The following is a 17,901-nucleotide window of genomic DNA, read 5'->3' as shown; positions in this document are numbered from 1 at the left end:
CACACTGTGATAAAGAACCACCGGAGACTGGGTAATTTATAAAGAAAAGGGGTTTAATTGGCTCACAGTTCTGTGGGCTGTACAGGCTCCTGCTTCTGGGGAGGCCTCAGGAAAGTTACAATCATGGCAGAAGGTGAAGGGAAGCAAGCACATCTTACATGGCTGGAGTGGAAGGAAGAGAGTGGGGGAGGTGCACACTTTAAAATCTACAGACCTTTGGAGAATTCTGTCACAAGGCAGTGTGAAGGGGATGGTGCTAAACCATTAGAAACCACCCCCATGATTCAGTCACCTCCCACCAGGCCCCTCACCCAGCACTGGAGATTACAGTTCAATCATGAGATTTGGGTGGGAACACATATCCAACCGTATCAGTTGTTCTCTTAACATAAATATATTAGTTCTTGTTCAGCTTTTGAACTGTTGGGTTTATTTCATAGTTATTCTCATGTGCTATTCTTGTGCGTCCTTGTTTCTGTGAGCTGACTTTGGTACCAGTCTCCCTCTTCGCCTTGCTTAAAAGGGCTGGAGCGCTAGTGAGTAGGTTTTATGAATTTGCACAGTGTCAGAGTTTCTTCGTTGTCTTCCAGGGCTGGGCCCTGGAGTCTAACTTTGTCTGGCTGACCAGCCACTGTTTCCTTCATCCGTGCCCTTCAGATCTCAAGGGATGCTCTGTATGTCTGCGTGTGTACTTGTACAATCTTCTTGACTTTTCCTTACCCGAGGTTTCAAGAAGTAGATGTGGCTTCTCCAGAGAAAGATATCCTTTTCAATCTCCCTTGTACGATAAAGGCCCTCTCTTAAAGAACTACTGAATAAAATTTGTAATTTACTTTTATTTGACCCAGGCGGACGGTGCTACAAGTGATGACCTTGATTTGCATGATGATCGTCTGTCCTACCTGTCAGCCCCAGGTAGTGAATACTCAATGTATAGCACGGACAGTAGACACACTTCTGACTATGAAGACACAGACACAGAAGGCGGGGCCTACACTGATCAAGAACTAGATGAAACTCTTAATGATGAGGTTGGGACTCCACCGGAGTCTGCCATTACACGGTCCTCTGAGCCTGTAAGAGAGGACTCCTCTGGAATGCATCATGAAAACCAAACATATCCTCCTTACTCACCACAAGCGCAGCCACAACCAATTCATAGAATAGACTCCCCTGGATTTAAGCCAGCCTCTCAACAGGTAAGCAGCAAGCATTCAACGTTTTGTAGATAGAGGTGCATTATTAAATTTAGAATGTGGTGACTGAGTTAAAAATATATATGTTGTCCTTTCTCCAGATTAAGAATTAATCTTCAATTTCAATTTGAGAGTACCAAGGACTTAATTCTAAATTTTGTGTGTTTGTCTTACACAGCAATGTATTGGATTTTTTTTCCTAAAAAGTTTAGGACATGAGGTCATAGTTTTGTTATTCAGCACACTTAAAATGTATGTCTACCAATCACTATAAATTGAGGTGGGAAGTTAGTAAACAGAAACACTATATTTAAAATATTTTAAACACTTCACAGAAAGCAGAAGCTTCATCTCCAGTCCCTTACCTTTCGCCTGAAACAAACCCAGCATCATCAACCTCTGCTGTTAATCATAATGTAAATTTAACTAATGTCAGACTGGAGGAGCCCACCCCAGCTCCTTCCACCTCTTACTCACCACAAGCTGATTCTTTAAGAACACCAAGTACTGAGGCAGCTCACATAATGCTAAGAGATCAAGAACCATCATTGTCGTCGCATGTAGATCCAACAAAGGTACCTGTGCTGCAGTGTTGTCCTAATTTGTTGCTCTCCATCAATCTGGCACATGATCATTTTTGCTTTGCCCTTTAAGTGTTCCTTTTGCTTTTTTACTGCAGGCTTATACACTGTAATGCTTTCACATCAATCAAATCATTTCAGTTTTGGAGTTTGCATGGCTTCCAGTGGTACACTGATTATTTGAAAACAGGCCTTTTAATTGAGATTCGTGCTTATTATGTTTATTATTTTTATTTTTGGCTTTCAGTATCTTCCAGAATTCCTTAATACGTAATTGAGACCCATCAGAAACATACTTATGTTAATACAAATTATGATGCTCATAAATTTTCTTGCGGATTTTTCAGTGTCAAAATGAAGTGTAATCAATAGTGCATTAATTTTCTACTAAATTTAATATTTATCTTTAACTCACTATTTAGTACATGCTGAAACGTAATAGCCACTACCTGCATTATAAATTTTGAGCTTTCACTTAAACCAGCTTTTTCCACTAATCTTGTCTATCCTGATAATAAATGGTATAACATACCATTATCACGTATTAAATCATAGTTTAATATTTAATCATAATCTAATAAAATAGACTAGAATTAAAAACAAGACTGTCCTTAACTGTGAATTTTTTACACAGGCATATAGAAAGGATCCATATCCCGAGGAAATGATGCGGCAGAACCATGTTTTCAAACAGCCAGCCGTTGGTCACTCAGGGCACAGGCCAGACAAAGAGCCTAATGTGACCTATGAACCCCAACTCCCATACGTAGAGAAACAAGCCAGCAGAGATCTTGAGCAGCCCACATACAGATATGAGTCCTCAACCTATACGGACCAGTTTTCTCGAAACTATGACCATCGTCTGCGATATGAAGATCGTGTCCCTATGTATGAAGAACAGTGGTCATATTATGATGACAAACAGCCCTACCCGTCTCGGCCACCTTTTGAAAATCAGCACTCTCGAGACCTTGACTCCAGACAGCATCCCGAAGAGTCCTCAGAACGAGGGTACTTTCCACGTTTTGAAGAGCCAGCCCCTCTGTCCTATGATAGCAGACCACGTTATGAACAGGCCCCTAGAGCATCCACCCTGCGGCACGAAGAGCAGCCAGCTGCTGGGTATGACACACATGGTAGACATAGACCAGAAGCCCAGCCCTACCCTTTGGTAGGGCCCAAACCCACAGAGCCCAAGCAGTATTTTGAGCAATACTCACGCAGTTACGACCAAGTACCACCCCAAGGATTTGCCTCTAGAGCAGGTCATTTTGAGCCTCTCCATGGTGCTGCAGCTGTCCCTCTGCTGATACCTTCATCTCAGCATAAGCCAGAAGGTCTGCCTTCAAATACCAAACCACTGCCTCCACCCCCAACTCTAAGTGAAGAAGAAGAAGATCCAGCAATGAAGCCACAGTCTGTGCTCACCAGAGTAAAGATGTTTGAAAACAAAAGATCTGCATCCTTAGAGACCAAGAAGGATGTAAATGACACTGCTGGTTTTAAGGTACACTAAATGAAAAGGCTTCTTTTAAATGAGGTACACTCATTTAAAGGCTTCTTTGCTCTTCCCTCCCCCGTTACATGACATCTATTCAGTAGTTATCTGTTCCTTAGGTGTATTTGTCTTTTTTTTTTTAACAGCCTCCAGAAGTAGCATCTAAACCTCAAGGTGCTCCCATCATTGGTCCCAAACCCACTTCTCAGAATCAGTTCAGTGAACATGACAAAACTCTGTACAGGTGAGTGCACTTTGTGCCCTTTGCGGCCTAGAACTGCCTGGGAATTTAACCCTCTCTACGTGAATTTACTTCATGACTTGCTTTCTTCCTCATCTGCTTTCTATGCCTTCTAGAACTTTAGAGCGTATAGAGTGATTTGCTCATACGTGAATCATTGAGATCCTGGACGAAGTTCTCAAAAATCCCTTTGAAAGTTCTTCAGGTCTATCATTGACTGTTCTTGACATTGGTATATGTACTTCTCAAGATGTTCTTCACTGCCTTGGTTACATTCCCCTTTCTCTTTGTAATAACTGCTTTTACCCTGCTGTCCCCCTAATCATATAGTCATTTAGGTTATTACATTGTGTTAAAGGACTCATGAGCCAGAAGGGGGCTGCCTTGTGAGTTTGCTCTGTGAGGACATGGGATTTGAAATACCTATTTTAACTGTTGGACTGCTCAGTTAGATCCTGAGTAATCACAGCAGTTAGTGATTATTGACCTTTTGGTGAAGATAAGACTTATATATTCCAGTTCCTTCATAACATTAATATCTAAAAAGTTGTTCGATTTGTCATTCATTATCTGTTAGGATCCCAGAACCTCAGAAACCTCAAGTGAAGCCACCTGAAGATATCGTTCGGTCAAATCATTATGACCCTGAAGAAGATGAAGAATATTATCGAAAACAGCTCTCATACTTTGACCGAAGAAGTTTTGAAAATAAGCCTCCTGCACACGTTGCTGCCAGCCATCTCTCTGAGCCTGCAAAGCCAGCTCATTCTCAGAATCAATCAAATTTTTCTAGTTATTCTTCAAAGTAAGTTATTTCACCTGGCTTTTAAAAATAGGATGCAGCATATTAATCGTGAAGTCCAACATATTTTGAAGAAAAATAGTTTAAGTGTAATTATGATTTCATGCTTTTTAATTCTGGGATGTGTGTTTTGTCTTTAAAGTCTGTTATTAGATGTACACAGTTTTTGCATTCACAAAGATGCTAACGTCACAGAGTTTTGACAGAAGACAGTGTCAGCTGCAAGGACCCTCAGCACTAGGCAGTCATCAGTCTTCATTTCTGTACACACACCTAATGACCTTATGCTGGTTCTTTTCCATGTTTATTTTTTAAATATAAAAACAGATGTGGGAGGATCCTGTCTGAGGGAAATACCAAAGAGGTTTGCTTTTTGTGTTTTTTTGTTTTTTTCAAGGCAAGAAAGAACTTTTTTTTTTTTTGGCAAGATTTTTGATCTGGTTTTACAGGTGAGGGCACAGCTGGGACTGAACCCCAAGTTTCTTGATTCCCAGTCATCTTTTCCCTGTGCTTGCTGTTCCTGTCTGTTTACTTGTCCCTGGGTTTCATGTTGGTTTGCTCTTTCTTGTGCCTTATGTGGGTTTGTGTCTCCTGCTGGTTCTGTGTCTCTGGTTATTAACCTTTTGGTCAAGATAAGACTTACGTATTCTACTTCCTTCTTAACCTTAATATCTAAAAAGTTGTTCCATTTGTCATTCATTATCTGTTAGGATCCCAGAACCTCAGAAACCTCAAGTGAAGCCACATGGCTGATAAGAGAATTTGGTACTGATAGTTGGGTCTGAGCCCACACAGGCACACAGATAGGTTCGTACCTCAACAGAAAATAACCTACAAGAGCAAAAACAGATGTGGATTTGTCAAAAAAAATTCATTTATACAGTTACAGGGGCTGGCTATGCAAGTCCTACGTCAGAGGGCAGTTGGTCAGGAAGGACAATCTCGAGCTCCTGGGAAGTCTGAGGTCAGGGAATGCCTACATTCTCATTCAGACGGCTCTGTGATTAGGCCAGGCCCACCCAAGACCATCTGCCTCAACTGATGCGGGACATTATACCTGAAAAATCCCTTCATGGCAGTACCTAGCCAGATTGCCACAAAGTCATCATACATAGTATTGTGTCTAGATTAAAAGCCCCTAGATTTTTCCTAAATTAGTTGTTGGGCTTGGGATTATCTTGGGAAATGATTTACTTGTCATTTACCATTGAGTGAAAATTGTTTTAGAACATACTTTAAAACCACTAACATTAAAGCCTAATTTTAATTATCACTGCTTTTTTCTAAGACATCATTTGAAGTGAAGACTTAACACATTTTTTTCACTGTCCTATGTTCAAGGCTTTATGTTTACAGAAGAAAGCAGTTTATGAGACTATGAATGCAAATTTAGAGTGCTGCAGTGGGGGTTATATTAAAGCAAATAGTGTCTTACACTTTGTAAACCACCCCTTAGCACATCACTAGAAAGGTGTTGTGGCATCTAGAGGGCATCTAGACTGAAGTAAGCCAGGCACTGTATAAACCCACACAGGAGCACAGCTGGGTTCATTCCCCAACAAAACAGAACCCACAAGAACAAAAACAGATGTGGATTTGTTATAAGGAATTCATTTACACAGTTACCACAGTAGCATCTAAATGGTGTCTAGCCTAAAGTGAGCTAGGCACTGAGCCTTAGGACCTCACCTTTTGTAAGGCAGAAGAGTGTACTCTTTAGTCATTATTTTTACTAAACACTGTTAAATACATTCATTCCTGTCAGAAGAAGGCTCAGGGGTGTAGTTTAAAGAGAAATTTTATCCTTTTACCTACTTGGTAAGTAGAATACAACCTTAAAAAGATTAGGTCTAAAAAGTAAGTTGTTTTGCCAGGGAATCAAATGAAATACATGTTTGCTTTTTGTGTTAATTTGTTTTTCTAGAGAGAAGACCTAGTTCTTTTGTGATGTATAACTTCAGGGTATAGAGCATTGCCCTTGCATTCAGTAGGGGCTCAATAGTTGTTGAGTGAATGAAGCTCAGAACAGGGCAACAGTGTACTGGGTACATCCACCAGCCCCCTTTTCATTAGAACAGCTCTGGGAGGAACCTGTATTACCTGGTCATTGTTTTCACAGGGATGTATTGTGAAATAGATGACATCTGTCTTTGTGAATTTACTCAGAACTCGGTTTGATGTTTTACTCCCTACTGCTGTGAGTAGAAGTATAATTTGGGATGGGTACCAGTACATTTTTTCCTTTGTAGTATGAAATTGAAACTCTCTATAATTGTGCTAAATGGTTAGAGAATTGTAAAGGAGAATAAGATCATTGAAGACAACTAAGAGGGAAGTTGCTTCTGTGCCTTTCCCTTGTAGTGCTTTTTCACCCTCTTGCCCAATGAGTACAACTTCATCAACTGGAAAACAGTGTAAAATATAGGACTCTGTCCTACATTTCAAAACCACTTACTGTTTGTTACTAAATAGACTGCCTTCAGGCATTGCTTTTTTTTTTTTTTTTTTTTTTTTTTAGTAAAATACAGGAATAGCAAAATTGTATTCCTCCAGATGATGTGCTTATGCTTCACTTAAAAACACACCTCAGAAATGGTGAGAATTGGGGAAGGGAAATATCTTTGTTAGCACAAGACAGATGCCCCAGGAAGCAAGCAGCTATTACCCAGCTTATAGTTCCTTAGAGCTGGATTAGAAATGGAAAGGTTAGGAGACAGTAGCTCAGACATTTCACCTCCAAAGTAAATTAGAAGTTTTTAAGGATTCTAAGGCAGTGTGAGAAGAGCAATGTCTCTCCAGGTCTGTGCACACGTCTCAGCTCAGAGATTGGGTCAACTTCATCAGGACAACCAGGGATTTTTTTTTTTTTTTGTTATCAAATCTACCTTTCAGGAGTCAACTCACTATGTTGAGACTTCCAGGTCTCAATAAATGATGATGGTTTTTAGCTTTTAAAGCATTAAATGTAAGACACTGATGTCCAGTTGTTTTTGTGTTTGTGAGACATCATTAGATGAGAGAGAGACTGAGCATCAAGCCTGCAGCTTCACCAGTAAGACTCTGCCACCACAGGGCCCAGCTCACAGTTGGAGATGGAGGAGGGCTTGCTAGAAAGGAGCAAGTGAAGCCTGGTCAGGTTTATGTTTTCATTGGCTCATTTACCATTCCCCTTCCAGGGGCTCACTGTAGCTCTTCTGTTGTGTTACTTTTTCCTGTGTCTTCACTTGCAGAATTTCTTTTGCCCAGCCTTTTTTTTGGTTTTAAACGGGACATTTCACTCCCAGTTATTCACAGCCTGCTAATTATCCTTGGTCACCACTCTTTGATTTGATCATTTCTTTGCTCACTATTAGCAGCTGCATCAGAGATGGGGAAGGAGCAAAGCGCAAACACATTGCTCTTCACTTTAGTACCGGTTCAAGTACACAGAGGGTGGGCCAGCAGGCAGGGCATTTATCTTTCATTTCCTCGGCCAAATGAGAGTTAGTGAAATGTTCTTTTATAGACCGAATTAATAATGAAATGGTGGGTGTTGGTAATATTTTTAAATGACAGTTTGAGTTCCGTTTGCTGCGAGTTTACTTGGTTAGATTGACCATTTTCTTTCATTTTTCTGTTGCGCTTGCTTTGCCATCACCTAGATTTCTTGGCTCTCACACTAGCTATGACTACTTGCAAAGGAGCGTCAAGTGGTAAGACTGGCAATTAATGTGAGGCTGTTACATAAGGTGTCCCTCACTGTGTCACTGGCCTTATGTGCACTTTCAGAACTTAATGTCATCATCAGGCGCTTAGTCTAAATTCATCAAAGCAACATGAAAAAGCTAATTGTAAGACTAGACTTCTTCAAAGAAAAATTCTGAAAATGAGCGGGGGCATTCCAAGTGTATATGCTGTTGTTTGTGCACATAAAGCTAGTGCAGCTTTGGCATTCGGCAGTAAGGTTTAGATGGCAATGTTGCAATTATGGGTCTTCTTAAAAGATTTGTGTGAATTTTGTGTTACATATTAACAATTGGCAATCTGGAAAAATACACATACGTGGCACAATTTGACTTAAATGAACCTTATGAAATAAAGCAGTATCTGCTGCTCTAGCAGTCATTTAACCAAAAAATGGACCTGGTAACTCAAGGGGGAATTTTAAAGTAAAAAGTTCAGTTTTTTAGTTTTGCTGAAACACAGATACGCCCATTGTCTGTGGCTACTTTGAGGCTGTAACAGCATAGTTTGAATAGTTGTGACAAAGGCTGTATGGCCAAAAAAAAACATTTACTCTCTGGTGTTTCAGTAAAAAAGTTTGCCAACCACTAGTCTGTGACATCTGTTTTTATGGTGCTGCAAGTGTGTCAGATGCCAGATACAAAAAACAGAATTGGATCTAGGGCCAGGCACCGTGGCTCACGCCTGTAATCCCAGCACTTTGGGAGGCCAAGGCGGGTGCATCATTTGAGGTCTGGAGTTCAAGTCCAGCCTGGCCAACATGGTGAGACCCTGTCTCTACTAAAAAACACAAAAAATTTGCCGGACTGTAGTGGCTCCCACCTGTAATCCCAGCTACTTGGGAGGCCGAGGAAGGAGAATCTCTTGAGCCTGGGAGGCAGAGGTTGCAGTGAGCCAAGATCGCGCCACTGCACTCCAGTCTGGGCAACAGAATGAGACTCTATCTCCAAAAAAAAAAAAAAGTGGGTCTCAGGAAAATTTGTGCCATGATATGTTTTCAGAATATTTGCAAGACTTTATCAACGTTACTACTTTTTGTAAATAACAAATATTAAAATATACCCAAAATTTCACCTGCCTTTGGTTGCCATCTTCTGGATGTTTTACTAATATTCTTAAAGTATTTGTGCTGTCTGAACATTTCTTGTGCTGATAAATGGTTGAATCTGTTCTTATATTTCAGTAGAGTAGCTACCCACACTCATGAGAATAAATTATGAAATTTCTAAATTTTTTAACATAGAGCTACATGGAGAAATGAGAACTTGTTTTGTAAATGTGAGTCCATTTTCAGGTGTTGGCATTCTCATTTGTTAACAGGGGAAAGCCTACTGAAGCAGATGTTGTGGATAGATCATTTGGTGAGAAACGCTATGAACCCATCCAGGCCACTCCCCCTCCTCCTCCGTTGCCTTCGCAGTACACCCAGCCGCCTCAGCCTGTCACCAGCGCATCTCTCCACATACATTCTAAGGGAGCACATGGTGAAGGTAGGAAGTTGGACGTAGACATTATAAGACAGTAATGCTTAGGAAGTAAAATTCTGCTGATTTCTAGGCAAAATGTTTTTTACATGAAAAAATACATGCTTGAAACCTTTGGGCTGGGAACAGTAAAAACTAAGAATTTTGTTAAAAGTTTTTCTTTTCTTTTTACAATTAGGACCATTATTTTGGACAGCTTTTTAGCTAAACAGATTTTAATCTATTTTATGCTAGTCTCTAAATCTTTAGTGCTTGCCAGTATATCTAAAGATAGTTTGTAAAAACTATTGTCGTGTTTTATCTTCACACACTGACAAAGAAAAGCCGTAACATTTCACATACAGTGTATCCCACAGCACCTTGCCTTTTGCATTTACATACCCGGTAGATAATGTATAGCTCCAACTTACTCATCTTAAGAGCTGTGTAACGTTTTACCCTCAGACTGTATATACCGCAGAGTGTTTCCCTCTCCTGCTGACAGGCATTTTCCCAGCACAGACTTCTCTATTCCCTTAGGAGGCACCTTCCAGGGCTTGTGAGTCTTGAACAGGACATGTAGTTCTGGATTGAGACTCTTTTTTTTTTAAGATTTTTTTTTCACACACAATTATGTTTACAGATAAAGACAGTTTTAATTCTTATTTTGCAGTCTTTATGCCTTTTCTTTTTTCTTTTTCTTTTTTTGAAACGAAGCCTCACTCTCCACCAGGCTAGGGTACAGTGGCTCAATCTTGGCTCACTGCAACCTCCGCCTCCCAGGTTCAAGTGATTCTTCTGCCTCAGCCTCCCAAGTAGCTGGGACTACAGGTGCCCGCGACCACACCTGGCTAATTTCTGTGTTTTTCTTAGAGACAGGGTTTCACCATGTTGGCCAGGCTGGTCTCAAACTCTTGACCTCAAGTGATCTGCCACCTCGACCTGTCAGAGTGCTGGGATTGCTGGCGTGAGCCACTGCACCTGCCCTTCTTTCTTTTCTTGCTGATTGCACTGGCCAGGACCTCCAGCTAACTGTGAAACAGAAGTGGTGAAATTGGACCTCTTTTGCTAGTTCCCGATCTTAAGGAGAAAGGACTTCATGTTTTACCTTTAGAATGTTAGCTGTAGGATTTTCATACATGTCCTTTGTCATGTTCAGGACATTCCCTGTATTCAGAGTTTGCTGAAAGGAGTTTATCAGATGTTTTTCTGCATGTATTAAGATGACCATATGATTTTTCTTCTTGTACTACAGTAAATTATGTTACTATGTTCATGAGGAATTTGGATTTGTAATTCTTGTCTTGTAGCGTCCTTAATTATTCCACAGAGTTCAGTTGGTGCTATGTTACACTGCCTCTGGCAGTGCATAGAAAGTCCTGTCGTTCCACTTCGGAGCCAACACTTGCCATCATCAGACTTTCTGGTTTTTCCATTCTAGTGAATGTTAAATAATATTTAATGCTTTTTCTTGGTTTTGTTTAACATTTTCCTAATGAATAGTGGGTATATTTATTATATGATTATTAGACATTCTGGTTTTCACAGAGACTTGTGCCAGTTTCTGGAGCCAGGAATCTTAGCAGTTGGACCCTTACTACAGCACAGGGTATACTCATGGCACCACATGTCCATGCTGCCCTCATCCCTTAGTATCACACCTCGCCTCCAGTGCTCAAGAGTCAGGCTCTGGCTGTGTGACCCACACTTGGGCCTTCACTCCAGCACCAGGACAAGTTAAGTTGGGAGAGGACTGTTACAGCTTTTTTCAGAGAGTTTTTAAAATGCTTATATGTTCGTTTTTCAGGAAATCCAGTGTCATTGGATTTTCAGAATTCCTTAGTGTCCAAACCAGACCCGCCTCCATCTCAGAGTAAGCCAGCAACTTTCAGACCACCAAACCGAGAAGATACTGCTCAGCCAGCTTTCTATCCCCAGAAAAGTTTTCCAGATAAAGCTCCAGTTAATGGAGCTGAACAGACTCAGAAAACAGTCACTCCAGCATACAATCGATTCACACCAAAACCATATACAAGTTCTGCCCGACCATTTGAACGCAAGTTTGAAAGTCCTAAATTCAATCACAATCTTCTGCCAAGTGAAACTGCACATAAACCTGACTTGTCTTCAAAATCTCCCACTTCTCCAAAAACTCTTGTGAAATCACACAGTTTGGTACAGCCTCCTGAGTTTGACAGTGGAGTTGAAACTTTCTCCATCCATGCAGAGAAGCCTAAATACCAAATAAATAATATCAGCACAGTGCCGAAAGCTATTCCTGTGAGGTAAGACTTTTGCCTTTGCTCAAAGCATTGGCCCTGTGATTTTTCTCATGTCAGTTTGTTGTAGTTTATTTGTCTTGGGACTTTGAAGTGATCGTTTTAACTCAGCCTTTAAACTGAAGAGTGTTGTTGCAATGAATGCTTTTAATAGAAGGTCCTCCAGGAGGTACAAGATGTTGGTAAAATAATACAGCTAACAGTCATGTGTGGTTAATAGGCATTGTCACCATCCCTGTTTTACTAAGAACTGAAGTTGAATTACAGCAGTTTGCCCAGGTCACACAGCTAGAGTGAGGTGAGCCTCCATTCAGCTGCTCGTCATCCAGCCCATGAGCCCATGCTTTTTTTTTGAGACTGAGTCTAACTCTGTCACCCCGGCTGGAGTGCAGTGGCATGATCTCGGTTCACTGCAACCTCTGCTTCCTGGGTTCAGGAGATTCTCCTGCCTCACCCTCTCAAGTAGCTGGGATTAACAGGCATGCGCCACCATGCCCTGCTAATTTTTTCGTATTTTTAGTAGAGATGGTGTTTCACCATGTTAGCCAAGCTGGTCTTGAACTCCCGGGCTCAAGTGATCCGCCCGCCTCAGCCTCCCAAAGTGCTGGGATTACAGGTGTGAGCCACCATACCCAGCCAAGAGCCCATACTCTTAACCACCCATGGCCTCCTGTAACCTCCTGACCCACTGATAAGGTGAATGTGGAGAGCATCTAAAAACAGTAAGTATCTATGTTTCTCATTCATTATTTGTTCCACAGTGATGCTACAGAGAAATAAAGATAGAATAACCCTCTGACTGTTTCAAAGAGTAGCAGTTAGTAGTAAGATGGCTGAGCAAAGGAGGCAAGTGAGTGCTCCTGGAGCCTCCCTGCGGATCCTCTTTCCTGTCTTTCATTGCACAGCGATTGACCAGATGCATCTGGCCACACATAAGCTCATCTCACCCTCCTACAGCCAGTTCCATTTTGACACCACCATAAAGCAGAAGCACTTGCAGGCAGGCAGAACATCTGCTTTCCAAGAGAAAGGACAGTTATGGCAGTCACTGCTGTCCTTGCTTTGCACGTCCACAGGTGGTCAGGGATGGACACAGTTGGCCCCTGCTGTGCAGCTCAGGCCGCACTCTGCTCCCTTGCTGTCGTGCCACAGGGTGTCATCCCTGGTGTTGCGGTCATGCAGGAGCGAAGCTGCAGCTACCTTCATGTAATTCTGTTTTGTTGGTCTTCTTGCTCAGCTTTAAGCCTTGGCTCAAAACTATACTTCAGGAAGTCTTGATAGCCTCTATTTTTGAAGCAGCCATGGATCCCACATCCCCTTTGTCTTTGATGTTCTGTGATTACAAAGTTAATCTACTTTCTTTCATGGATGTTTGGGATGTGCCCATACCAGGGTCTTCACCTCAGGGAGCCTCGGAAGCCTTACTTTCTGCAGGATGGGCACTTGGTGTCCTCAGGGAATGCTGAGGCAGGACAATTCTCATGCACACTTAAAATCCTAGGGAGATGTTATCAAGTCTGAGATACCATCATATGGGAGATGTATCATTGTTTTGTGTCATTAAGAAGGGAAGAACAGCCGGGCACAGTGGCTCATGCCTATAATCCCAGCACTTGGAGAGGCTGAGGCAGGCGGATCATTGGAAGTCAGGAGTTCGAGACCAGCCTGGCCAACATGGTGAAACCCCGTCTCTGCTAAAAATACAAAAATTAGCCCAGGATGGTGGCACTTGCCTGCAATCCCAGCTACTCAGAAGCTGAGGCAGGAGAATTGCTTGAACCTGGGAGGTGGAGGTTGCAGTGAGCCAAGATCACACGACTGTACTCCAGCCTGGGATACAAAGAGACCAGGAACGGAAGAACAGTACTGCCTATTAAATTGTGACTTACCAGTTTTTTTTTTTTTTTTTTTTTTTTTTGAGACGGAGTTTCACTCTTGTTACCCAGGCTGGAGTGCAATGGCGCGATCTCGGCTCACTGCAACCTCCGCCTCCCGGGTTCAGGCAATTCTCCTGCCTCAGCCTCCCGAGTAGCTGGGATTACAGGCACGTGCCACCATGCCCAGCTAATTTTTTGTATTTTTAGTAGAGACGGGGTTTCACCATGTTGACCAGGATGGTCTCGATCTCTTGACCTCGTGATCCACCCGCCTCGGCCTCCCAAAGTGCTGGGATTACAGGCTTGAGCCACCGCGCCCGGCCCCGACTTACCAGTTTTAAAGCACCAATTGCATGGATTTTAAAATGTGCTTCATAAAACTCAGAGTACCTCTTTAAGTATCCTTTGTCCAGATTGCTTGAGATCCGAAGTGTTTCAGATCTTGGATTTTTTGGGGTTTTGGAATATTTGCCAAAATGCTCCAGTGAGCATTTCCTTTGAGCTTCATTTTGACACTCAACAAGTTTCAGATTTTGGAGCTTTTCAGATTTTCAGGTTAGGGATGTTTCATCAGTAGTTCAGTGTGCAACATACTAGGTTGTGTGTGTGTGTGTGTTTAGACTGAGTCTCTTTCTTTCACTCACACTGGAGTGCAGTAGCTCAATTTTGGCTCACTGCAACCTCCGCCTCCCAGGTTCAAGTGATTCTCCTGCCTCAGCCTCCTTACTAGCTGGGACTACAGACACGTGCCACCATGCTTGGCTGATTTTTTGTATTTTTATTAGAGACATGTTTTCACCATGTTATCCAGGATGATCTTGATCTCTTGACCTTGTGATCAGCCTGCCTCGGCCTCCCAAAGTGCTGAAATTACAGGTGTGAGCCATCACGCCTGGCTGGCATCAGGTTTTATGCATTCAGGTTGCAATTGAGTAGTGATGGTCACTTGGCTAATTGCCTTCAAAAATTGAATTTTTGAAGTTTCTCTAGAATTTTTGAAATTTTTCTAGAATGTAATTTCTCTAGAAATAATATTCTCTGAGATAACCCTGATAGTAAAATTCATTGCTTAAAACTTACCTTGTTAAAGTAAGTACCTTCTTTATTATATGGAGAAATAAAAGTAAAATGAAATTATGTAATGCAATAGTATTAAAAGCAAATACCTGTGTATTATTAGGATTTCACTCACTAGCCACTTCTGAACTTTCAGTCCTTCAGCTGTGGAAGAGGATGAAGATGAAGATGGTCATACTGTGGTGGCCACAGCCCGAGGCATATTTAACAGCAATGGTGGTGTGCTGAGTTCCATAGAGACTGGTGTTAGTATAATTATCCCTCAAGGAGCCATTCCCGAAGGAGTTGAGCAGGAAATCTATTTCAAGGTCTGCCGAGACAATAGCATCCTCCCACCTTTAGATAAAGAGAAAGGTAAATGTGTTTATTTTTCTCCTTAGTTTTGATAACTTAAGAGTTGCCCTCTGTGCTTCAGAGCTTATAGTGCTTGGCTAAGAGGGGAACGCAGCACCTCTCTATTCCTCCATGCTGGGCCACTAACAGCATGTTCCTTTCATCAGGGAGGCCCTCTCAGATGAGTGCTATAGCGAGGGGTGCCCTGGGGACAGTGTTGCTAGCGGCAGTAGGTGGCCTGAAGCAAGGCTGTTGTGACCACACCGCCTACTTTTACTTTTGGTGTGAAATCAAAAATGATGGCATGAGACAGGCCATGGGATGTCCCTCACTTATGACTGCTGGGCTGACCTAACCAAGTTTGTCTTTGAATCAGTCAGCCTTTGTATCTCTGGAGACGGGTTAGGTAACACCCACTCAGAAAGGCCTTCCTGTGCCTTCACCTGATTGGAGAACCCTAAACCTCTTGACAGGTACTGTCCTACTCATCACCTCAGAACCTAGCAGTAGTAAATTATCCACAGAGTGTATGAGTGAGTCTTAGAGGAGATTACAGTATGTTTCTGAGTTTCTTAAGGAAACTTATTTTCATAATCCTCCTGGATCTATGAGGATATTATAATGAACTGTGTCGTTATTTCCTTTCGCATCTTTTAGCAGTGCTTTTACTTTCCTAAATAAATTAACTTTAGTTTGCTTTCTTACATTTTGCCAGAATGCTGACATCTGATTCTGTACTCTGATTTTGGGGATATCCTGTTTTAAAAATCAGTAGGATTGACAGTCGGCCCTGCATGAATCCCTTTAACCACCTCTGTAGCAAACAAAACATTTTAAAAATGGAAAATAGGTCACATTTGTAAAAAATACATTTGAATATGTTTTATACTATAGACCTATATGATTGAATGCAGTAGCCACTACCTGCATGTGGGTAGCTAGTATCTGAAGTGTGACAGTTTTGGATTCAAGATGCTGAAAAGGTGAAATACACACCAAGTTCCAAAGATTTCATATGTTGGTTACATGTTGAAATAACAGTGTTTTGGTTATATTGAATTAAATAAAATATTAAAATATTTTAATGTTTGATGTCATCTGTTTCTTTCTAATGTGGCTGCTGGGAAATTTTAAATTCTGTTAAGTGGCTGCTGTTAAGTTTTTTGTGGTCAGTGCGACTGTAGAGAACTAACTCCATTAGGCTTAAGCATCTCATTAGAAGCAGGGTGAAGAAAACTGTGGGTCTAGAAGAAAGACCACATCCAACCTCTCTCTGCCCATCCCCTTTGCCAACTCCAGGTGAAACCCTGCTGAGTCCCTTGGTGATGTGTGGGCCCCATGGCCTCAAGTTCCTGAAGCCGGTGGAGCTGCGCTTACCACACTGTGCGTCCATGACTCCTGACGGTTGGTCTTTTGCTCTAAAATCATCCGACTCCTCGTCGGGTATGCTGTCTTCACTCTGTCCTTTGGGGGCTTTGGGGACTGTCGTTGATTAATCCCTGGGCTGCTGATGCTACCCGTGCTGTACAGCAAATCTCTACCTCGATTCTTGTGGCCTCGTAGGCATCACCAGTGTTTTCACGTTTATTTGTGGTACATATATTGTAAATAAATACGGAAATGTAGAAGAGTTTCTGCTTTTAAAAATCAAGAATTTGGCCAAATATTGACTGTCCCTCGGTGTTCAGCAAAAAGATTTATTCTGTCAAATTTTTCAAGATTCACTGGGAGAATTGTTACTGTCCTGCACATGTGGGCATTTTTATCTTCTTCTTAAAATGATTTCATTCCTTTATATAACTTTTCTATTTTTGTTTTTTTTTTGTTGTTGTTTGTATTTTTTGAGATGGAGTCTCACTCTTTCACCCAGGTTGGAATGCAATGGTACGATCTTGGCTCACTGCCATACCTTTGCCTAACGGGCTCAAGTGATTCTCCTGCATCAGCCTCCTGAGTAGCTGGGATTACAGATGCCTGCCACCACACCTGGTTAATTTTTGTAGAGATAGGGTTTCACCATGTTGGCCAGGCTGGTCTTGAACTCCTGACTTCAAGTGATCCGCCCACCCCAGCCTCCCAGGGTGCTGGGATTACAGCCATGAGCCACTGTGCCTGGCCTGTTTAATTTCTTAATCTACAAAGCATGTCTACCAGATAAACTTAAAAGATCTTCCATTGTGATCATACTTGGCCATGGTTTTTCAGTGTAATACTCTAAATAACTTCTTTTATACACTTGTTGTAAATGACTTTTTACTTCTAAGATCATAATTTCAAAGCTTCCATTACATTTTCACATTTCTCACTTCCTTGAGTGATTTAAGTTAGTTAACAATTGGAATTTTATTTTGGGTATAGATCACTTTAAGTGAGCCTGATTTAAAGTACTGCTTCTAAATCTTTGATAAATCAGATGAGCATTATTTAGTTTTAGTTTGGTACAGTATGAAATAAAAGTTTGTGGTATAAAGATTATAGCAAGAGCATATATTAATGTTAACAGAGAAAAATTACTTGTAAATATGTATTTCCTCATATTTACAAGTAGCCCATTTTCTGGAAAAATGAAAGGCTTTTGACTCCAGATATTGCTTAGGGCGTCCAGCATACTGTAGGCAGGGTTCTTAGCTGGCACCGTTGACAGTTTGGCCACATGATTGTTGTAGGGGCTCTCCTGTCCACTGTGGGATATTTAGCAGCTTCCCCGGCCTCTATCCCTAGATGTCAGTGGTAACAAGCAAAACTGTCTCTAGATGTCCCGTTAGGGGCAGGGTTGTGCCTGTTTGAGAGCTACTGCTATAAGGGAAGCAAGAGTCCACAGTTGGGACTCT

The 17,901-nt window shown here is 41.7% G+C and overlaps 1 protein-coding gene across 28 annotated transcripts in view; it reads left to right on the top strand.

The window, feature by feature from the left end:
• TJP1 (tight junction protein 1) overlaps positions 1–17,901 on the top strand; it is a 256,103-nt gene that overhangs the window by 235,884 nt on the left and 2,318 nt on the right. For 7 of the 28 annotated variants that reach the window (XM_035303657.3, XM_078375897.1, XM_035303665.3 and 4 more), the window contains 10 exons: positions 849–1,199; positions 1,532–1,771; positions 2,412–3,284; positions 3,422–3,519; positions 4,094–4,321; positions 7,960–8,010; positions 9,362–9,531; positions 11,312–11,789; positions 14,874–15,091; positions 16,370–16,513. In XM_035303657.3, the coding sequence (XP_035159548.2) occupies positions 849–1,199; positions 1,532–1,771; positions 2,412–3,284; positions 3,422–3,519; positions 4,094–4,321; positions 7,960–8,010; positions 9,362–9,531; positions 11,312–11,789; positions 14,874–15,091; positions 16,370–16,513 (2,851 nt within the window). The remainder of the gene's footprint in view (positions 1–848; positions 1,200–1,531; positions 1,772–2,411; positions 3,285–3,421; positions 3,520–4,093; positions 4,322–7,959; positions 8,011–9,361; positions 9,532–11,311; positions 11,790–14,873; positions 15,092–16,369; positions 16,514–17,901) is intronic. The other 21 variants (XM_035303659.3, XM_078375902.1, XM_035303667.3 and 18 more) reach the window with 9 other exon arrangements.

Source organism: Callithrix jacchus, chromosome 6 (assembly GCF_049354715.1).
Source record: "Callithrix jacchus isolate 240 chromosome 6, calJac240_pri, whole genome shotgun sequence".
Taxonomy (NCBI): Eukaryota; Metazoa; Chordata; class Mammalia; order Primates; family Cebidae; genus Callithrix; species Callithrix jacchus.
Note: the sequence above shows the minus strand (reverse complement) of the source record. Positions and strands in the feature narration are given on the sequence as shown.